At 43.4% G+C, this 23,003-nt stretch overlaps 1 protein-coding gene across 6 annotated transcripts in view; it reads left to right on the top strand.

Moving 5' to 3' along the window:
* The first annotated feature begins 2,561 nt into the window (after window positions 1–2,561).
* The window catches only part of LOC143171858 (ectopic P granules protein 5 homolog), a 60,143-nt gene continuing 39,701 nt past the window's right edge, over window positions 2,562–23,003 (top strand). For all 6 annotated transcript variants that reach the window (XR_012997228.1, XR_012997230.1, XR_012997227.1 and 3 more), the window contains exons 1-14: window positions 2,562–2,615; window positions 6,217–7,143; window positions 8,977–9,220; window positions 10,099–10,235; window positions 11,379–11,486; window positions 12,512–12,585; window positions 14,490–14,598; window positions 15,087–15,201; window positions 15,801–15,951; window positions 16,934–17,089; window positions 17,445–17,602; window positions 20,853–21,007; window positions 21,573–21,713; window positions 21,929–22,093. Coding sequence is in view for 3 of the 6 variants with exons in the window: in XM_076360961.1 (XP_076217076.1) it covers window positions 2,562–2,615; window positions 6,217–7,143; window positions 8,977–9,220; window positions 10,099–10,235; window positions 11,379–11,486; window positions 12,512–12,585; window positions 14,490–14,598; window positions 15,087–15,201; window positions 15,801–15,951; window positions 16,934–17,089; window positions 17,445–17,602; window positions 20,853–21,007; window positions 21,573–21,713; window positions 21,929–22,093 (2,694 nt within the window). In the remaining 3 variants the exon portion in view is untranslated. The remainder of the gene's footprint in view (window positions 2,616–6,216; window positions 7,144–8,976; window positions 9,221–10,098; window positions 10,236–11,378; window positions 11,487–12,511; window positions 12,586–14,489; window positions 14,599–15,086; window positions 15,202–15,800; window positions 15,952–16,933; window positions 17,090–17,444; window positions 17,603–20,852; window positions 21,008–21,572; window positions 21,714–21,928; window positions 22,094–23,003) is intronic.

A 23,003-nucleotide genomic window follows, 5' to 3' on the forward strand; every position in this document is an offset into this window, starting at 1 on the left:
AGGAAGCCTACAAGACCATATCCTTGCTCAGCCTTTATTTCAGTACTTCCTCAGTACCAAGACATTTGTGGGAGGGAACACAGGAAGGCTGGCATGAGAACAAGTGCTTGTGATTAGCCATGAACTGCAGACCATGTAGGGCTGCTTCCCCTGGAAGAGTATCTACTCTACCCTACATTGCATGGTTTCTTTATTGGGATTTTTCAGCTGACTGAGCACAAGAGATGGTGTTAGGCTTTTCTGGAGGCGGAGGTCTCCAATGAGGCTGAAACTTGGCTTGCACATTCACTAAATGCACAGAATTCCAAAATAGGGGTGGTGGTTCTGAATACACCAACTGTTTGAATAGACCTAAAGCCAAGCAAACCCTGGCTTGGAAGAGGAGCATCCAGACATGGAGCTACTGGGATGCAAGTCTGTGTGCCCACGAGCGCTGAAATGGCTTTTTATCTTCAGCGTCTTCCCTTGCCTGGTGGTCTTCCAAGCTGTGCAGAAGACTTTGGCCTCTTCCCAGGCCCCTGTGAAGGGGCCTAGCCTCCTCCTGGGCCTCTATAGTGAGGCTGGGCTTCCTCCCAGGCGTCTGTAGAGGTGTCTGGCCTCCTCTCAGACCCCTATAGAAATGCCTGGCCTCCCTACAGCCCCTGATAACCAGCTGCACAGCTCCTGCCTTCCCTCCCCAGCTTGCCCCCCGGGGAGAGAGAGACAACAAACGCCTTAATAAGACAACTGCTTTAATAAGACAGAATAAAAAGAGGAGCAGATAGCGAGTAAATCTTACGTCCCTTCAGATGCTGGGCACCCCACCTTCGGGCAGAGTCGGACAGAGCTCTCCCTTTTTGGTCCTGCGAGCCAATACATAAATCATCACAAGAAAACAGTTGTGTTGATAAAGGAAGTTCACATGAGAACTTCTTGCTGCATTTCCAGCTATAGGCAGGGCCAGGCAGGTGGCGTAAGGGCCAGTACCAGGCGGGAGCTGCCCGCATGCCCCGTTACCATGAGCTGGCTGAGCTCATCCTGCGGACAAGGGGCTTGTGCAGCACAGCCCTGCGCCTGCTGAGGGGATCACCGGCTCCTGAACGTGCAACGGGCTCCCAGCCAGGACCAATGCATCCCCGCCTTGACCCGCGTACAGTTTACCCTTCCCACAGATATTATAAATTACAGATTACGTTAATAACATATGGGCTTCTCAAGCCCTAAGTGCAAGGTCCAATAGACTGGACACTGCCTGTTCAAGATCATTAACTCCTCGGCTACGATGTCTTCTGCAAGGTGGGTCTGAGCTCTGAGGGGGCTTGTCTGTCTGGAAACTGGGAGAAGTCACTTCTGCTCCCAGTGGGGCTTGGGCTTGGCTTCGGCTGCAGCTCCCTGGGGGCGGCTGGAGACTAAGGTGCTGGAGCGTGTCCAGAGAAGGGCAACGAAGCTGGTGAGGGGTCTGGAGAACAAGTCTTCTGAGGAGCGGCTGAGGGAACTGGGGTTGTGTAGCCTGGAGAAAAGGAGGCTGAGGGGAGACCTCATCGCTCTCTACAACTCCCTGAAAGGAGGTTGTACCGAGGTGGGGTCGGTCTCTTCTCCCAAGTAACAAGCGATAGGACAAGAAGAGGAAATGGCCTCAAGTTGCGCCAGGGGAGGTTTAGATTGGATGTGAGGAAAAATGTCTTTACTGAAAGGATGGTTAAACATTGGAACAGGCTGCCCAGGGAAGTGGTGGAGTCCCCATCCCTGGAAGTATTTAAAAGACATGTAGATGAGGCGCTTAGGGACATGGTTTAGTGGTCATGGTGGTGTTGGGTTGACGGTTGGACTCAATGATCTTAGAGGTCTTTTCCAACCTTAATGATTCTATGATTCTAAGGCAGGGATCAGAAGGGACAGTGGCACCTGGCCCTGCTGTGGCTGGAGGTGCCTCAGGCGCTGCAGGACAGGCTGCCCCGCTCCAATGGCACTTCCAGGTCCTGCCATGGCGCAGGTACAAGAGACCTCACACTTTCCATCCCCAATAGCAGGGGCTTGGCTTCTCCCCCCACATTCCCCCTCGTAGCAGCCTGGCCTCCCCACAGGTCCTTATATGAGAGCCTGGCCTCCTCCCGGGCCCCTATGGAGGAGCGTGGCCTCCCCACAGGTCCTTACAGGGGAGCCTGGCCTCCTCCCGGGCCCCTATGGAGGAGCGTGGCCTCCCCACAGGTCCTTACAGGGGAGCCTGGCCTCCTCCCGGGCCCCTATGGAGGAGCCTGGCCTCCCCACAGGTCCTTATAGGGGAGCCTGGCCTTCTCCCGGGCCCCTATGGAGGAGCCTGGCCTCCCCACAGGTCCTTACAGGGGAGCCTGGCCTCCTCCCGGGCCCCTATGGAGGAGCCTGGCCTCCCCACAGATCCTCATAGGAGAGCCTGGCCTCCTCCTAAGGCCCTACGGAGGCGACGCACCGCGACTCGGTATGTCCCTCCGTCCCTCCCGTACCTGCCGCGCTGCTGATTGGACGAGAGCGCCCGGGGGGCGGGCCCGCCGCCGCCGCCGCCGCTGCCCCGAGCCGCCTGGGCAGGGCCGCAGCGGGCGGGGGCCATGGCCGAGGCCGTGAGGGCTCCCCGCAAGGCCCGCGCCAAGAGCAGACCCAAGGTAGGAGGGGGCCGGGGCCGGGGAGCGGCGGGGAGTGCCTCACGGTGTGGCGCCGCCGTCCCGGGGCGGGGGGCCTCGGCCCAGCGGCGGGTCTGTCACCGCCGCCTCCCGTTTGCGGCGGCCCCGGGCGGCGGTTGCAGCAGTGAGGTGGGATTAGTGCAACGGGTAGGTCGGGGCGAGGGGGGGGGGGTGTTGTCACGCACCGAGGGACTTTGGTCAAGGGGTTTGGCTCGTATTTGGGGTCACTCCTTTTTTTTTTTGGTTTGTTTGTTTTTTTAAAGCAGCGGAAAGGTTGCCCGCTCTGGGCGGAGTTCGTATCCGTGTTTGTTCGTCCTCTGCTGCTGAAAGCACTGAGGTGGTGGGGGTGTTTCAGAAATTCAGGACCTGATTTCTCTCATCCTTTCTCAGATGAAATCCCTGTTAATGATTATGGCATTTTTTTTTGCCTTGGAAAGTGAGAACTGAAAGGCATTTCATAAATTTTAAAAGGAATTATCTCGCATCGCTTTTCTGAAGCGATGTGAGAAGACCTAGAGTAGTGGGCAGGCGGGTGAAGGCTGTGATAGGCCTTGTGCTGTAAAAGAGTGTAAACAAGCTTTTTATTCTTACGGCGGGCGGCCTTCTCAAATAGCTCTGCACGGCGAGGCGGCTGGAGTTGCCTCTGTGGTGAAGCCGTAGAGTGATAGAACTTACTGGCATTTAGCAGTGTTTTAGTACAGTGTAGGATGACAGTGTAACTACATCTCATACGTATAGGTTTGGCTTTGAAATGCTGAAAACATGAGGCCGTGTATAGCAGAGGACAGTGTTTGTTCTTCATTAGTTGGTGCTACAGTTGTTAAGTATCACTCTTCCTAGGTTTTAATCCTGCTGTGAGCGTGTTCCTTGTTCGTGATGTTAATACGGACAGCTTTCGGAAGGCTTTGCTTTCCTTGCGGCTGTGCTACGCAGAATTTCACTAGTTTGTGGAAATGATCTGAACTGAAGTATCTCGCCTCAGAGTTGAGTCAAAATGGAAATGTTTCCTTTAGTTGCTTAACCACTGCATGTGGTAAAGTGCACCACATAGAGCACAGGCATTGAAGTCATGGCTGTCACAGCCCTCTGAAGATAAATTAATGGATTAATTGACCGCTGTTTTGTAAAACAAGGGTTAGATCCAAGTACCAACTGCGGCTGTGATTCCTGAACTCAAGGCAAGTAAAGACTGGAGGGAAGAGCAATCCCAGAAGAGTAAGTGTGTCACTGGTTTTGTTTTGATTCAGCCCCATAGCATGAGCAAGGCAGTTAACTCTAAAGACTGCTGCTTAAGAGAATCAGTTCCCTGCAGGAAGGCAGTGAGTCACAGATGACGCTGGTAGTTCATTAACGACATGTGTACGGTGACTCCAGTGGCCGCTGTCTTTGGCCGTCCCTTCCAGGTGTAATTCACTGTGAAACAATGCGCTGGCGATGTCACGTGTGAGAATGCAGAATCCTTCAGTGTTACACATGACCCATTCCTGATATTCTTGTTGCTATTATTATGCTCAGCTCTGTTAATAGGCAGGGGTGTTTGAGGATGCAGTTTGGGGCCCAGCCACATTAAGGACTTTGCCGTTCCCATACCTCAGAAAAAGCCATAATCCTTTGAAAAGCTGGGAGAAAGGCTGGCTCAGCTGCGGAGCTGCCAAGTAGTGGAATGGAGCCCAGGGCTTTCTGAAAATAGTAGCCCCAACGTTAAGCTTGTCCAGCACCAGTAAAGCCAGACTGGTTCAAACACAGTGAGGTGTCAAAACCAGTGAACCTGGAACTGGTGAAGACGAGCCTGTGTGCGTCTTGGTGGGTAGCACTCACTTACTCCAGAGATGTTTCCTGAAAAACAGTAGGTGTCCTTAGAGCTTGAGGTGTCGTTTGCTGACATGCTGGGAGAGGAGAATGGTTAGGCACGGGACAAGGCTAACGAGCAAGTGTCGTCTTTGACTTGAAGGCTAAACCCTCCGAAGAGAGAACAGCAGGTTTTGCTTTCATGTTAATTCAGGACCTGATTTCTCTCGTCCTTTCTCAGATGAAATCCCTGTTAATGATTATGGCATTTTTTGCCTTGGAAAGCGAGAACTGGAAGGCACTTCGTAAATTTTAAAAGAAACTATTTTATCTAACAGTAGCATTTGGGAGAAATACAGGATGGTACTCGAAGATGAAGGGAGTTTCTTCTGTAGGAGGACTGCAAGAGGGAACTTTGAGATTGTAGAGGGGAAAGGACCGGCGTGTGTTTCTAAAGTATGCGGATCAGAACGCTGTTGAAAATATGATCTAGTGATATAGTATCCTGTGGAAATTACTGACTTTGAGTTAATTGTCAGGAGATGTTTATTATAACTACAAGTCCTAGTTTAAAGAACTGTGCTGATCTATTTTTAACCTCTCACCTGTAACTTTAGCTAGCCTTGGAGTGTGTCAGAAGTGTTTCCAGCTTTTAATATACCGGAAAACACAGTCTGAAAGCAAAGCCAGTGTATTGCCGTTTTGTAAAGGAGCTGTGAGCATATGCTTGATGTAAAAGCAGGCTTGAGATCGAGGTTAGCTAGGGCCTTGATTTGAGCTGTTTTCATGCGTGCCCTTTCATAAGGCAAAATCACAGCAGATGCTTAGTGAAAGCGTGTGTAATACTGTCAGCAAGTTTCCAAAGCTATCATCTTTTCCCCAGTCATGGAGAAGTATTGAGAGCTTTTCTTAATTTCAGCTGTGTTCTTTGTTATATTATCTGGGTCATCAAAACTGGAGTGCTGTAACCTAACTCTTCTCAGTTTTGCTTCTAATAAACCGGTAGGTACATGCAAACAATTTACAAATTGGCAAGACATTCTGCCAATTTTTTGTTTTATAAATTGGCAAACAATTTACAAATTGACAAAGTCTTTGTTGATTTCCTGCACAACATTATTTCCCATGCTGTGCTTTGGGAAGGAGGCTAATCTACACCTTAGACTAGGTTTACGGGAACTATTTACCCCCAAACAGATCTTAATTTAAAAGTGGGCAATCGGTTTACAAGTTTTTCTACATCTCTAGTGTGCAATACCTCTTTGAAAATAGGTATTTCGGTAATTGTACAGACGTTGTGATGGTTTTAGAATGTAATTGGGGGGTGTATTCCAGATTTTCTTTGTTCTGAAAGTACTCTTTGAAAATAATTTTCCATTCATTAAAATATTTCTGTAAAACCTAAGACGAATCACAAAGTAACTTTTTTTTTTTTGTTAGTATGGTGAAACCTAGTGACTCTTTTTAGAGGTCAGGGTCCTGTTATTTTGATTATTTTGTATGTTAATGAAGCATTCTGTGATATTTATAGCTCTTTACGTAGAAATGTTGAAGCATTGTTCAAGAACTGACCAAGAAAATAGACACTGATAGACAGTCTTCAAAGACAGCAGCTAAAGAACAAGTAACTGTTTGGTACATTTGTTTTTACCTTTAATATTATGAAAATTAGTGTGTTAAGAGGGGCTTTTGGAGTTGTGGTGTTGACAAATACTAGTTTTGGTGATGGTGGGATTTGGGATGTGAGGGGGAGAGATTCTATTGGTAGTGACACTCTTAATTTTTTTTTTCCTAGGAAAAAAAGAAGAAAAGTACTGAGGAGTCCCAGATACAAGAGTCTGATGATGTCTTCCTCCCTCCCGTGGCAGAAGTGTCTTCTGCAGCCAGTAAAGTGCAAGTGGTACATCCTGGAGAATTTACAGAAATTTGTCTCAGTGATGAAGTAGAGGATGGAAAAACTATAAACGATGTGTGCGACAATTTATCTTCAGCAAATGAAGGGTCTTCGGCAGTGACTCTAGAGCCCTCCACAGATGCAGAAGAGTTCAAAGCTGATCCTTCCCACGAGGAATGTGGGGGGGATGTTGGGAAGAGTGGAAAAAGCCAGTTGGTCAAACCTGACAGCCCCGTGGAGGCGGTTGCTAGCGGATCAGGAAACTCCGATGTATTGAGTAGTACCTTTCATTCTGGTGCTGCTGGCTCTCAGACAGCAGTGGGCTTTGCACAGGGCAAAGGAACTGAAAACGTACAAGATGTTAAAAATCCTCTTGTCCGTTCTTCAGAGAAGCTTCCTCTTAGTCTCTCGCAGCTCTCTGAGAAATCCAAAACACGTATTCAGCATTCGGGATTGAAACCAGTTTATCCAGACTTGTCGGCTGAATTGTCCTATGAGAGACCAACCGTAATAGCAGTTAAACCGCTGTTGCACAATGAAAGGCTGTATCCAGAGCTCCCAACCGAACCAGAACTGGTGCCATTTACCAGAGAACAGCTGAAAATTTTTGAGCCGTGTTCATGGTTGGAGAACGTCGACTCCTATGCAGAGGAATTTGAAAGCGTTGCTCATCAGGACAGGCACGAATTTTATGAACTGCTCCTGAACTACATGCGCTGCAGGAAGCAGCTGTTGCTGGCTGAGGCAGAGCTGCAGGCTATGACGACAGACTGCCAAAATATTAAGGGGAGATTATGGACTTTTAAAGAAGAACAGAAAACCGTGCAGGTGCTGTTGCTGAAGCTACCTTTGAACCCAAACTATTTGGACGTGATTCCAGACGTTAATTTTACTTGCTGTCAAGTTTACTGTATTTAAGCTGTTTTATTCTAAGAGAGATGATTGCCTTTGCTTTTCTGTCTCTCCACTGATCCCCAGTACTTCAGAGTATCATCCTGTTGAGACTTAAGGCAGTTTGTTGTTTGATTTTTAAACTCTGACGAGTGTAGGGTAGCGGGATCTCCGTTAGTGAACTCTTCTGGAGTCAGACTCATGTTTGTAGTCAGTCAGAATGAGCCTGTGTGCAGCCAGTTCTGCCTGTAGGGCAGAACTGTTGGGTGAAGTTTGTGCCGCAGTACTTCAGGTAGAGGCAGGGGATATGCAGGGGAGTAGGACTTCAGAATGACCGTAGCGGTGACGTCCCATGTGGCCTGCTGCCTATAGTGACAGTTTTCATTGATGTCATTCCCGACTGTCCTGCTGTCAGAGGCGGCAGCTGCAGAGGAGCTTGAGTTATGCTCGTGGGTGACCCTGTTGCTCAAAGCATAGGGAGTGTGAAGTCCGTCCACTTTCAGTAACTGTCACTCCATTAAGTGGTGCTGTGGTTTTAGCTACTTCCAGGGTGGTCACGGTACCCTGTAGCATTTCTGTCTGCAAACCAGAGGAGTCTGGGGAGCTCTTTGCATGCATCAGAAAAATTTTCCCCCAAACTCATTCTGTGTAACTTTGTTTTTGGAGCTGGACGTTGCAGTGGGAGTGAATGAAATTGTTCTGGCGCTCTGATGCTGTTTATAGCCAACACATCATCAAAATTGTTGAAGCTGCCAAGTACCTATATATGTGGTGGCTTTTACTGTTGTTTCTGTGAGTGCAGTGCCTCTCCTGTGCAGTTCTTCAGAGTTGAGAGACATCCACTGAACAGATTTGAATCTTTCCCTTTTCACTAGGGAATAACGACCTGTATCGCTGAACCTCACTGAACTCTCAGTTTTGTGTTGATCACTTTCTACACTGAAAGCAATTTTGGCTTCACTCTTACATCCGCACTGGTCGTCATACAGTTGGCTAAGCTTGCTGCTTGCTTTATTCCATCCCGATTCACTATGTTTTTTACTGTATGTCCAGAATAATTGTTGTCTTTAAATATTTAAAATTCTTATTCTACTAACTTAGGAAACACAGGGATACTTTAAAGCTAAGCTTCCAAAGTGCTGATTCTGAAGCATGTTTCCTGGTTGCATAAAAGAATAATAGCAATGTTATGTATTGTGGTTTTCTTGTGCTGAAGAATTAGAGATAGGGCAGAGGAAGACTAGTCTCAGCTTTTAATTCCAGTTTGGGAAAAAGTTAGTCCAGTTCATTTCTGAAAATTTTAAATGTATAATGGGGAATTGCTATAAATATTCAGTTCTGGGAGCTTAGACAAATATTTATCTTGTTTCAGTAGATATTTTAGCTTTAAAATAACAGATCCAAATATTTATGGAAATCTATAAACTGAGAAGCAAGTGCGCTCACTGGGAGTAGACACACCTGGTTTTGTTCACATCTTGTCAGTGATATAGACGAGTCCCTTCATATCTGTTTCTAAATCTGAGTTATTGAGGGTTTAGAGAGTCATTTTTTTCAGAAGTCAGGGATATGCATCTTCAGTAATCAGCAGCTCTAAAAAGTATGTAGGATGTTCTGACATGTTTGTCTTTTCCACATGTGAGGTGGCCCCTTTTATGAAAGCTTTGAAATCTGTTGAGGGGAGGGTTGTGTCAAGGCTAATTTCTGTAAGCACACTTGACACAACAAAATGACAAAGCCACTTAAATAAAATAATTGCTTTCTTTTCAGGGTGTCTGTGCAGATCAGTGCAAAGTGACAGGCCACCATCGCTACCAGACAGTGGAGCTGAATGAAAATGTGTTGGGGGAACTGAAAAAGCTGTTTGAAGCCAAAGCAGAGCACGTGCATCAGACACTGGCGCTGCACTCGTACACTTCGGTGTTGTCCCGGTTGCAAGTGGAGTCATATGTCTACAGGTTGCTCAGCAGCTCGTCCCTGCTGAGATCAGTGGCTCTTCAGCAGCAAGAACAAGGTGTGTTGCTGCTCTAGACCGTTCCCCATGCTGTTTAGGGTGCCCAGCACCTTGTTCACCTGCAGTTTTGGAGTCTTGTGGTGGAATTTGTACACTGGAGTGTTTCTCCTCTGATACTAAAACTTGCTGATCTTATGTAGGGATCAGTGAAACTTTTTTCTCACAGGAAAAACTCCAGTTCTCTTAAGTTACCTGGAGAGTGGAAGCTGAATGCAGGAATACCTTCTTCTGTCGAAGCTGCATACTGCCACTGATTACTGTAGAGGAACACCGGGTGGGATGGGACACCCGGACTCCAATCTTTTGTTGTCAAAGGCAACGTATAATACAGTCCATTTTCCAAATTGATAATGCACAATTCTAAAACCAGCTGGATGTTTTTCCTGCTTTACTTCCTCTTGAAATCTCGCAGCTCTAATACTTGGAAATCTTTTTGGTTTTCATCCTAAGTATATTACTTATATTTTTTTTATACATATATATATATATATATATATATATAAAACCTTTTAGCTAAAGTATTCCTCCCCCTCCCACCCTGGACATTCATTCTTCCTAGTCTTTCTCCCTTTGCCCCCCAACCCCCAGACAGTTGATGTGCATAGTAAATGGTCGTTCTTAAAAGGCCTTCCCTCAACATAAACTTTTTATGAGAGTAACCGTAGTAAATTCTTCTTGTAATTAGCGTCCAGCGCTTAATTATAAAGTTCTCTAAATAAGTGTTCTTCTCTGTCAGATTTAGCAAGCAACTGTGTTGAAATATCTTGATATCTATAGATACAGAGAGCAAATTTTCTGTATAGCCCCAAAACCACTACTTATGCTACTACTCTGAGACCTGCTCGTCAAAGCTCCTTAATTCTGTTTTTAATTTACAGTTTCAAAGCAGTCAGAAAATCTTTCTTCGGACTTGGGCCACTTGAAGGAGTGTATCAGCGTCCTTTTCAGTTTCACTCGCAGAGTTATCGAAGATCCTCAGTTTCAGAGTGACCTTCTCATGTGGCTGCAGAGACTGGTGAGAGAGTAAAGCATGGATATAGCTGTTCGATCCAACAAATTGGATGAATTTGGGAGTAATTTCTGAAAGTGTTTCTCTCACTATCCCACATGCAGTGATTTTTTTGGGATTTGTTCTATGTGAGAAACAGAATCTGTTAGTGAATCTCTAGAATGAATTCCCTTGTCTGAGGAAGTCAGTGGAGGTCAGCAGCATTAATGAGGACTGGCACCTGAGCAGCCAGCACTGCTCAAAGTGGATTTAATACTCAATATTCATTATGCTTTTACTTATTTTGAAAGTAAAACTATTCAGACTTGTCATTTTTGAGAAACTTCTATTCTTGCTGATTTCTAAATAAATTAGTTTTTAATGCAATTGTAAAGTAAGTGATTTTTCTACACCAAAGAAAACGGTTTGTGGCTTATGAGCCAAGCCAGCAGCCTTTTACATATTGTTCTCCTTGTGGTTTAACCCAGCAGGCGGCTGAACACCACACAGCCATTCGCTCACTCCCCCCCAGTGAGATGGGGAGAGAATCGGGAAGGAAAAAAAAAAGAGTAAAATCCGTGGGTTGAGATAAAGACAGTTTAATAGGACAGAAAAGGAAGGGAAACTAATAATAACAATAATGATAAAAGAATATGCGAAATAAGTGATGCACAATGCAATTGCTCACCACCCACCGACCGATGCTCAGCCAGTTCCTGATCAGTGGTCACTGCCCCCCGGGCCAACTCCCCCCAGTTTCTGTACTGAGCATGACGTCCCATGGTATGGAATGCCCCTCTGGCCAGTTTGGGTCAGCTGTCCCGGCTGTGCCCCCTCCCAGCTTCTTGTGCACCTCCTTGCTGGCAGAGCACAGGAAGCTGAAAAGTCCTTGACTTAGTGTAAGCACTGCTCAGCAACAACTAAAACATCAGTGTGTTATCACATTATTCTCATGCTAAATCCAAAACACAGCACTGTGCCAGCTACTAGGAAGGAAACTAACTCTATCCCAGCCGAAACCAGGACACTCCTGTAACTTGCTCTGAAAATTGAGGTTTGTTAGAAAGCATGGGAAGAGAAATGGAAAAAAAAAAAAAAGTATTACTCTAGTTAGCAAGACTGTAAAGGAACTTGAAATTGTTTAAAAGATTCCAATATACTTCCCCTTAGGTGTCAGTGTTGCAAAGAATTGGCTGCCCAGGTGACCATCTCTTCCTCTTCAACCACATCCTTAGGTGTCCAGCTGGGATCAGCGACTGGGCTGTTCCGTTCATTCAGGTGTGATTGTTTAATTCTTTATTTGTCAGAAAGTTGGAGTGGGAGTGCAGTGGGTAGGAGAGGAGAGTGTCTTGTGCCTAGTCAATCCCTCATGGCCGCTGTGTGTTTCCAGGTGTGTGGAATCATGGTAACAGTGAGGGGTTTGTCAAGGGATGTATTCACCCGTGTTAGTCCAACCACGAGCAGGTTAACAGGGAAACACACGTCTCATTCTTGGCTAGAGAGACTCCATGAAAGGGAGTCAAGGACTTGCGGTGCACCTCAGAAGGCCTCGTGCAGCAGCAGGTTTTGAGAGTGCTCTCCAAGAAAAGGAAAGAATATTTAGACTTGAAGCAGCAACTGTGTATGAGACGAGTGAGATTGGAGGCAGCTCTGTAATGTATAAGGAATGAGGAGGAACAGATTTTTATATCCTGCTTGTTGAAATGGGACTGGTTTCCCTGGAAAGTTAGGTAATTTCAAAGGCAAGGGTTCACTTCGTATAGAACAGAGGGAGTGCAGATACCCAAAGGTACTAGGATGTTCTTGCAAAGAACACTTTTACTCCTCCAAGAGAGGAAGATGTTGGAAATCTAGCAGTGGGAAAAGGATTGCAATTACACTAACAGGGGGAAGGCAAGCAATGAAATAAAGGGATGATTGGAGGTAGCGTCCTAACTTCTCCTGCGCTCAACGTCCCAGTTCCCCCTGGTGCCCAGATGTACACATGAAATGGAGAGAGAAGTTGTCTTTTTGGGGAGCTTTTGATTTTTTTTTTCTTTTTTTTTTCCTCCTTTAAATTAATTTCTATAAGTACTTCTTTTGGAAAACTCCCAATATTTTGCCACAGCAATTCTTTCTCCGGGGTGTGGGAACTGTCTTTTATGGATACTTTTTAGTCTGAACAAAAAGCTAGTGAAAAATGTGAAACTCAATTTGAATTTCTCTGATAAAACTAATTTGCCCTGTGTTTCACTTGGACTGTAACTTTATTTAGGTTCACTTAGATTGTTGTTTGTTTGTTTGTTTTTTGCATTTAATTTCAGATCAAAGTCTTGGATAATCCATCAGGTGTCTTTCATTTCATGCAGTCTCTTGCCTTGCTTATGTCTCCTGTCAAGTAAGTATGAATGTGATTTTATAAATATGTTCTGATAATTTAAGAGTAGAAAATACGACACAAGATCTACTTGTAAAACCCTGAAAGTTCATTGCAGGCAAGGTCATAAAAGCAGGCACAAATAAGTGATTCACAGTTTAATTCAAACTCTTTTCACTCATGCATCTTTAAATACAGCCTTGGCAATACATTCTCCTACTGTGGACAGTATGATGCAGCTTGCGTTCAGCTGTCAAATAGCATGTGAAGACTGACATACCCGCGTGTTTTCTTACTGTGACTTCTGAAATAAAGTTCTTGCCTTGCACGATGGCCTGTTCGTTATACTGTCTCTGCAACAGAAGCCCTTGAGTAAAGGGTTTGCTAAGTTAGTGTATACGGTTGGGCTTCTTAATGTATTTTTCATCCTTTTTTTTTTAATCTAGAAGTGGTGCTTTTATCTTATCGTGGTGCTTGGAGAAGCTAGTTAGTGAAATCAATTATGAGTGAAAACTGTTATGTACTTCAGATAAAATATATAACTTGCCTTCCCCCCACCCAAATTTTAATGTCAAAGAATCAAACTGCTGGTATTTAGGGTTGTCATTGTGATCTTGATAGTCTTTGACCCTGAGTTAAGTAGGAGTCCTATATATTGGAGGCTATTATTTTAAAGGGTTTTGCCTTCACTTTTCCTGTCCAGAGCTGCCTGGGGAAACGTGTATCCTGAGGGCATGCATATTGCCAGTGCATTTTGATGCTTGTGTTTTGAACAAGGGCTAACTTAAGGTATTGGGAGTGACGCTCTCAACTGTTGATACAAGAACGCAGAGCCTCCATAATGGCTGTAATTACTGGTAAAAGAGCTGAGGCTTGTCTGTTACAGCTGCTGCACGTCAGGAACAAGTTTGAGTTTTGAATTTGGTTTGTGAAATCAGTATCTTAAAACTTACATTTCATTTGTAATAGGTTCATATTATCAGAGTATAAGTTCAAGGAGGTCAGGAGGGTAATACTATGCCGGAGGTTTGTGGTACTGTGTGCAGAGTTCTGCCGGTACTTTTCAAGTTAGAAGGAAGTTGGATGTTATGATTTTAATTTAGAATCATAGAATCATCTAGGTTGGAAAAGACCTTTAAGGTCATCAAGTCCAACCGTTAACCTGGCACTGCCAAGTCCACCACTAAACCATGTCCCTAAGCACCACATCTACATGTTTTTTACATACCTCCAGGGATGGTGACTCAACCACTTCCCTGGGCAGCCTGTTCCAATGCTTGACAACCCTTTCAGTGAAGAAATCTTTCCTAGCATCCAATCTAAACCTCCCCTGGCGCAACTTGAGGCCATTTCCTCTCGTCCTATCACTTGTTACTTGGGAGAAGAGACCGACCCCCACCTCGCTACAACCTCCTTTCAGGGAGTTGTAGAGAGCGATGAGGTCTCCCCTCAGCCTCCTTTTCTCCAGGCTACACAACCCCAGTTCCCTCAGCCGCTCCTCAGAAGACTTGTTCTCCAGACCCTTCACCGGCTTCGTTGCCCTTCTCTGGACACGCTCCAGCACCTCAACGTCCTTCTTGTAGTGAGGGGCCCAAAACTGAACACAGTATTTGAGGTGGGGCCTCACCAGTGCCGAGTACAGGGGCACGATCACTTCCCTCCTCCTGCTGGCCACACTATTTCTGATACAGGCCAGGATGCCATTGGCCTCCTTGGCCGCCTGGGCACACTGCCGGCTCATGTTCAGCCGGCTGTCGACCAACACCCCCAGACTCTTTTTCCGCCAGGCAGCTTTGTGACATACTTGTTAATTTCTTGTTCTTGTATCTGTTTTTTTCAGTATCTTCTCTTAACTAAAAAATGACTTAATTCAGAATTTTTAATTTTCTAATTTTTTGTAAACTTGATTTTTCACTTTAAATCAGAAATCGGGTGGACTTCATGTGCCATATGAAACCAAGTGAAAGGAAAAGTTCCTCTTCATCTGGGAAAGAATCTGGAAACTGGACCCTGGTAGATGAAGGAGGAGAAGAGGTACAGCAAATGACTTCTCTTTTTTTTGTTTTTTTCCCTTTGTGCTTTTGCTCCAGATTGTTGTATTGATTGACATTCAGTTAAAAAGCATCATATCTATTTTACTCTCCTTTTATCTCTGTGATATAACTGTAGATAGTGGAGCTTCCAGGAATGAGTATTAACAGATAGAATTTAAACGTTTGAGCTATTGCATGCAAAAGGAGCATGGAAGTAGACATATGTTTGAGTAGGTGCTTCCCTTCAGAAGCTGGCTGGACTAGCATAGTGTTACCTCTACTTCTGCTTCCTAGCTGATGAGGGCTTTTATGTATAAACGCAGACAGAAGAGGAATTTAGAAGGTTGTGTGTGTGTGTGTGTGAAGGAGAGTTAATTTGTACTTTCTTTGTTTTCCTCTTACAAGCGAACTGTAATTAGTACCACAGTGAAGCCCTTCTACCATGCATTTTATTGTAAAGCTACTAAAAGCGACTGTATTTGTCTATAGGATGAGGATCCTGAAACAAGCTGGATTCTGCTTTTGGAAGATGACTTGATTTCCCTGTTGTCACAGTTTCCATTTCATGAACTCTTTCAGCAGTTCCTTGGGTTTAAGTCTGGAGGTAAATCAGTTGCTAAAGAGTTATGCTTTGTTTTGCTTACGCTGATGGTATTAATGACTAAAACTGCCAAGAATACTACTGCATTATGAGAGTCTGTGAGTGAAGTAATAATGGACCTATGCAACAGCTCACAGACTAAACAGATGAGATGGGAGTGTATGCCATGTGTACGGGATGACTTACAGCAATACTAGCATGCAAAACGTTAGTCCTTGCCTGAGTTTTGATCTGCTCGTTATACTCACAGATGTGCTTTCAGGACTAATTTTTCCCCTTTGCCTCTTAGCTGTCATGTTACTGTGATTTTTCTCCAGTTATTTATTCATTCTTTATTTTGCTAAATCTCTGGACAAATACATGAAGATAATTGCTTGCTAGAGGTCTTATAACCTGCATAGTTTATTTGTACCTTCATACTTAACAGGTATTTATTGTTCATTTCATAAACAAAACATAAATTTCAGTTCACTATATAGCTGGCAAACAATGAACTGTTTGCCAGCTATATGGTGAATTGTTGCTTTGAGTGCTTGTTAAGTTACTTAATAATCCAGAATTCACACATTTTTTTGAGACTTATTTTTCTGTCTCGGTCTTAGGTGCTTATTTTCCTGAGAAAACAACTCCCCAGGACATGATGAAGGTTTTTGCTTTTGCAAACTCCTTAGTGGAACTTCTGTCTGCGGGGTTAGAAACATTTAACAGAGCACGGTACCGACAGTTTGTGAAGCGAATTGGTCAGCTGATCAAGTAAGAGAGTATCTTCTCTGTGATATGATTAAATCTTTTTGATATGGTCTGGTTTAAAGTTCAGAGCTGCTAAAAAAAAAAAAAAAAAACAACAAACCACCACCAAACAAACAAAAAAACCAAACTGCACCAACCAAAACAAAACAAAAACCCCAAACAGTTCTTGGGTACGTTTTGCTCCAAGAGTTGGTCAGCTTAGGGTTAGCCAGTCTGGGAATCTGAAATCCCAGGGTCTTTGACTCTCAAGCCGCCTGTGAAGTGGGGAATTGCGGAATCTAAATGCTGTGGGTACAGAGGAGCTGGGTGAGCTGTGGAACGCCAGGCTGACTTCCATCAGAGATGTGCTTAGGCTTGTCTTGGAAGGTCACTGATACCCAACAAACAGTTTCTTGAACCACCCTATTTATAACTAGTGTTACTGCTTGCTTTCCATTGTAATACAGAGTTGTTTTAGGGTTTTTAATTTCCTCCTTGAAAATCCTCATATTGTTGCAGTAAGCAAATGTAATTGGAACCTGAAAGTTGCTCTTCATTTTCAAGTCTCTACCAGTCACTTTATATGGCTTCTATGAGTGTGTTTTCAAGGGGGATACAGTTAAATCAGAAACAAAATTCATGGTTTTCTTTGTGTTATTAGAGCAGTAACTTTCTCAGTATAATTATTCCTGTATGAGCTCTTTGCATGTACAGCCACTTCATAATGTAGGACTACCTTAAGGCTCCAAAGCTCATACACAAACTAATTTGGTATAACAGAATATTATGCATTGTTTGGTTGCAAAACCAAGGAAGGATAACACAGGAATTTCAGACTAACCCTGTCTGAAGAGGGGAGGGAAATGCTCTTTATGTGGAAATCTCTGGGAGCCAGAGGACAAAGTCTCTTGTGACTAGACTCTGATCTAGTTTCACTTGTCTGTGTTTTTATATGGTGATGACATACTTAATGATCCTTCTTCAACTTGTTTGTTCTGCTGTGTAGGATGACGCTTTGTCATGTGAGTGACCACTGGGCCCAATATGTTAGCAGCAATAAACAATATGGATCAGTAGCGCATCCCTATTCTGTGGAAAAATTGCAACTGGAGTTTGATGAGCTGTTTTTTAGAGCTGTTCTACATGTTCTGAAGGCAAAAAGGTAGGCTGTCCAATGTGATTGATACTGGCTTCATCTTGGAGTTAGATATTTGAAACTGGGAATTACAGTAGCTTTAAATACTTAATGGTTTAAACAAGGCTGCAATATGCAGGATTTTTCAGCATATTGGTAGTATTAAGATGGGGAGGAGTTACGACTTGAGTTCTAACATCTGGCAGAAGCTCTGGGGACCTGTTCAGTTCAGAATGAGGTTAACTCGGAATTTGAGATGCTAAGACACATCCTCACATTCCTAATTCTGTTATGTGGCAGAGATGTGGGCATATGTCTCCTTTTCAAATGTTGGGATTTATCAGGGTGAAACTGTTCCTATCTGCTTCTTCAAATCCAACAGGTTGGGAGTCTGGTTGTTCATGTCCGAGATGCCTTACGGAACCTTATCCAGCAACATGCTTTGGAGGCTCTTCTTTGTCATGCACTGCGCAGAGAGTGAGCACCTGGAAAAGCTCTGCTCTGCTCTGCAACCTGCTGACTGCAAACAAAGACTCAAAGGTAGAATTCCTTCACTCAGAACCAATTTTCATAGATTCAGCTACTGCTGCATGAGCTACGGGTTTAATTTCCATTGTTAAATACACCCTCAGCAGCGTGACTGGTCCAGAAGCCTTAGAAGTGTCTTGGACAGTTCATGGTCTTCCAGTACTTGTTTGCCCAAACTCTCATTTTTAACAGGAATTGTCGGATCTACTGTCCTTTTAGTTTTCTCTCTGACAGTGACTGCTACTGGCTGCTTCAGAGAGCTGCAGGAGTGCCATGCAGTAGGTACATCTTGTGTATTCTCGTATCAGGTCCCATCTTGACCTTCGATAGTATTTGGAGAGTGAGGTGTAAATCCTGAAATAAAGAATTTTGTATCACTTAGGTTTTTTTGTGAGCTGTTGACTGTTGTCAACTGTTGAGCTGTTGATATTTGTATGAATACCCCAGGCCTCCTTCCACCCCTGCTTTCGCTTAGACTTGCTAGTTTTGGCTTCAGTAACTTACATTGTGGGAGATCTGCTTATTTCCACAACTAGAGGTGTTTCCCTTATCTCAAGCCTTCCTTTGATGCTTTTCTTGTCCTGTATGACACCTTTTCTTTCTCTTTCCCCTTGACTTCTGTCCTGTGTTGATCTCCACAGTGATTGTGGTGGCTTCAGCTATGGCAGAGTTATTTAGAAGCTGGTTGGAATGCTACTTTCCCTTTGCTGCCACCTTCATGGAAAATATTTCAGGGCTTGGTTGACAGGGAGACAGGTAAACAAAGCAGTAACTCCCTACTTCCCAGCCTCTTTGCTGTCTTCAGGGAGAGCAAATCTCACTCTGTCAGTTTTACTTTTCAGCTAGCTGGTAGCCCAGATAGCTGTTACCACATCAACCAAGTCTTTTGATGGAGAAGCAGAAGAAAACGTCGATCTTGAGAGGTTACTGAGTGTCTTGACTCCGGGCAAGCCCAGCTAACATTTAAGGCAATTTGCGCAGAGTGGGAGAGGGTTATCAAGACTGTAGCTCTGTACACTTTATGAAGTACTGATCCGATTAGCGCTTGCCAGCCAAACAGTAAGCGTTACACTGTTTCAGTAGGACTTCCTTATTTTTATTTTTGCAAGAAATTTTTACTGCATCTCAAACAAAGAGAATGTAATATGATGTGGTGGGTTGCAGCTCTGACAGTAACAAACACTGATTTTTTTGTTTTGTTTTTTTGTTTTGTTCAGGCTTTGTTTTGCTTCTAGCTAACTTTCATGTTTTAAAGTCCCTGGTATGCTGATGCAGGATATTTTTATTCTCTTCATTCTCCTCGATGGGTTATGTCAGCACAATACTATTTTTCACGAGTGTCTAGACAGGGAATATCAACAGTTCTTTCAGTGAAATCCATCTAATCTTCTGAAATAGCTTATTTTGACTGACACTTACCAATATAATGCTGACTTAATTTCCTGTAATTCATACCCTAGAAGACCATGGCATTAACATTCTCTTGGGAGAGAACCTCTTTTATTGATTTCCCTTCCCAAATTAAGTTTGAGAAGTGTTAAGAGTGGTAAATCTACACGTGGTAGCAAGCCTCCAGGTGGTCTCTGGAGGTCTCTCGTGGTCTTCGCAGGAGGTGAACTTTTCTTGAACCTTTGGGCCCTTCTCCTTATATGGTCACAAATTGGCTCATCACTGCCATTTGCCACAGTTTTGGTTGTCCTTGTCCAGTTTCTGCTAGTACTTATCTGTCTCTCATGATGTGCTCGTTAGCTGTGGCCTTGTATGTTTGACGCACGCTTGATTAGTCCAGCATTTTATCTTACAACTATTTACAGCGCTATCATAGTCATTTGTTACTTGCATGTCCTACCCCTTCCCCACGTTGTGGGGTCATTCTGCTATGGTTTTATATATAGTAATGGCATAGTCTTTTTTTGTCCTTCTGCATTACCTTAAAAACCCCAAGCAACAACTACACTTGGTCTATCAGGAGCGTAGTTTATCTTACTGTATGGAAAAACTCTACTTAAATTGCACAATCCTCTAGCACGCTGTTCATGAGATGTTTTGGCGGTACAAGCCTGACCTTTTCAGGTTGAAGTACAGTGGTAAAATTCTTGAAAACCTTTAAAATAGAATGTAACCTAAGTGGAAACGTTTAATGGCAAGCATGCTGAGCACATGCCTGTGCAGATTAAGTAGTTGAGTACCACAATGAGTGCTTTTTCAGTATATTAAACTGCTATGATAAGATCACTGTAAACAGTGTTTATTGGCATGTTATGTTTCAGAGGAAGCAGACCACTCTCCAAACCATTTTACAGCTCAAATGCAGCTTTCAACGCTTGCTTTGCTGCACAGCCTCTATTTAAAGTTATTTGGAAGAAATAAAAATTATTTTAAAGTCCTGTTCAGGTTTCTTTGTACATTTCCCTTCCTGTTGCCCCCCACCCCGAGGAACGAAATGTTTATTTGCATTTGGCAACAAGTCACTCTTGGGTTTAAAGAGGAAATCTGCCTTGAATTCAAGTGAAAACATCTCTTAGCCTTCCTGTCCTGTGCAACTTCAGTTCTCTGTTTTCAGAGTTATTTTCCAAACAAGTGCATTCAGTAATTTTCTTGTATTGAATTTGGGAAGCTGAAACTGACCTTTCCTTGTAACTCTTGGACATAATCTAGGCCCAGGGCTAGATGCTTTATTTTTATTTGTAATCGGCATAGAATGATCTCCCAGCAGTTTAACTGCTGCTTGAGATCATGGTATGTGGAATGGGCAGAGTCTCTCAACTTGATCAAAACCTCTCTGCTGTGCTTGGATGGGCTTAGTTTTAATCTTCTCTTGACTGTGTGCTGATTAAAACTAGAATCCTTTCATATAATTTGGACTTAATCTGTGGCATTAATTGCTCCAGTATATAATGGAAGCCAAAACCATGATAACATTTTTAAGAAGCAAAAAGATTGAAGGGATTCTTCCTGTGGATGATCGACATTGCATAGTTAAAATTGAATTCCAGCTGTTCTTGAAGCAGTTTTAGCTTTCATTGTGAATTACTAGCGTATTTACTGAATCATACGGACTCACTGCATATTATGGTATTTCTTGCACCTTATTTTAAAGCAGCTGATATCAGCCGCTTCTGAAGAGAGGCTACTAACCCAGTGATAATTGCTTTGTCACTGATTCCTTCTCTGGGATTGGATTGTCAATAAATGTATAAATATTGACAATGCATGTCCTATAACACTTTTATCATGTTTCTTTCATGTGACTTTTTTCTAGACCCAGAGCACCTTGAAAATTTTGAAAAGTATCTCAAATCGATGAACTGCTCAGAAGAAATTTGTCTGCTCACCACATTTGCTCAGATGGCACAAACCAAACGGGCTGATGTTGATGAGGATTTTATCAAAATCATTGTTCTGGAGATATATGAGGCGAGTAATATTACTGGAGAAGGATGAATGTGCTCTTTTCCTTTCTAACAGTGGAAGGTGTGAAACATTCATGGCTTCTGTAGTTTGCTCTACCATGGAACTAAGAAAGCGCTACTTCTGAGGTTTATAATCTAGTACTGAATTAAAATATCCTGAAGTGCATGTTTTTCTGGGAGGAAGAACAGCTTTTTTGTAGACCAAGCCAGAATGGAACAAATGAACCAAAATATCTTTGTTTTGCTTTATTTTCTCACACAGTTCTAACTTGTAGCTCTGAAATTCCTTGTCTGGTGGTTTTTTTGTTGTGGTGTGTAGTTTTTTGGTTTTTTTTAATGTGCGTGGCGTTGTTTCTATGATTAGTTTTGGACTTTGTTTTTGGCACTGTGACGTAATAATTTCATTATCTTCTAGAGCCATCAGCTTCAGTTTTAATATTGGCATTTATCAACCTCGTTGTCCAGGATCGCCAAGAGCAATTTGGTTCTGTATTTTCCAAAAGATATTTCATTGCGGTGTCAGTGAAGGTCAGCCATAACCAGTAACTTCTCTCTGCTCATCTTCTCAGGTGTCTTATGTTAGTCTTTCCACAAGAGAGACATTTTCAAAAGTTGGTCGAGAACTTTTGGGAGCAATTGCCAGCATCCATACACAGATTATTTCTGTACTGCTGGATCGTGTTAGGGAGACCATCGAGAAGGTTGGGATGGTAAGTGCTAACGTCCATCACTTAAAGCGGGCACCCAGTTAAAACTAGAGGCCATACCAGACTGTGTTATAAGATACGGCTCGGTATGAATGGATCGTCTTAAAGTCCTGTCCATGTTTTTTTGATCATATCACTCTTTAAGATAGAAGGGCATAATGCTGATTATTCTTCCACACTGAGTACTGATTTAGCCTTTTTCTTTTCTGCCCTCAAAGGTTTCTCTCTATCTGTTTAAAGAACTGCCGTTGTACCTGTGGAAGCCTTCTTCATCTGAGATAGCACTGATTCGTGACTGGTTATTAAATTACAGTCTAACGACGGTGGAGAATAAACTAGCCTGCATTATCTTGGAAGGGCTAAACTGGGGATTCGGTGAGCATGTATGTATTAAAAACAGGAGGCCTGAACCTGGTCAATTTTTCAGAGCAAAAATATTACTCAACCTGGGACTATAACTGAATTTGAAAACAGTTAATTACGTGCTTTTATATGATGGCTGTACACTTGATGGCGTAGGGTGGGAACTTCCCTGTAATTTTGCAGCATTCTGCCTAAGGATTTGCTTGTGTTGCTTTCTTCTAGTGCTGCAGCTGAGATTGAGAGAGATATTTAAGCAGGAGTTTCCTCTCTCTAAACAAGAGGAAACAGCTGACAGGACAATTTTTGTGAGTCACTTGATTAAGATATCTGTGGCTGCAGAAACGGGAATCCTCCAAGAAGTGTGTATGAGACTGGTGTGACTGTAGTTTGCAGGCTGGGATCCAAATATGTTTTTCACAATGCAAGAAGACTAATGATTAAAACTAGCATTATTTAAATGATTGGAAAATATTCCGCAGAATGGGTTACTCCAGAAGCTCCATCAGCTCAGAATCCAATCGAGGGTGAATGTTTTTTTTTTCAGAGAGAAACAGAAATTGGGCTGGGGGGAAAATCCTGTTGCCTGTGTTCAGCGATCCATTTTAGCATTGTAATCTGTGCGTTTGATCGTACTGAACTCTTCTCTTGGCTGTGCTGATACTTGTACATGAAGATTGCCTTACTTTTTCTCCCTGTTTTTTGGTGACATGTGAAAACAAAGGAATGGTAGGGAAAATTAACTGTGAGGTCTTCGCTGTGTAATAAGTGTCATGTCTGTCCCCTTTGATATGGGGAAAAGTAGTTCTTTAATGTGGCGATTGATAAGAGGCAGTACTATGTTTTGATACAAAAAACATGATATGGTTTTTTTGGTTTTGTTTTGTTCTTAAAGGCAAGATTTCCAGTGTCTGTACTGTGCCATCTATGGAT

This window comes from Aptenodytes patagonicus, chromosome W (genome assembly GCF_965638725.1).
Source record: "Aptenodytes patagonicus chromosome W, bAptPat1.pri.cur, whole genome shotgun sequence".
NCBI lineage: Eukaryota > Metazoa > Chordata > Aves > Sphenisciformes > Spheniscidae > Aptenodytes > Aptenodytes patagonicus.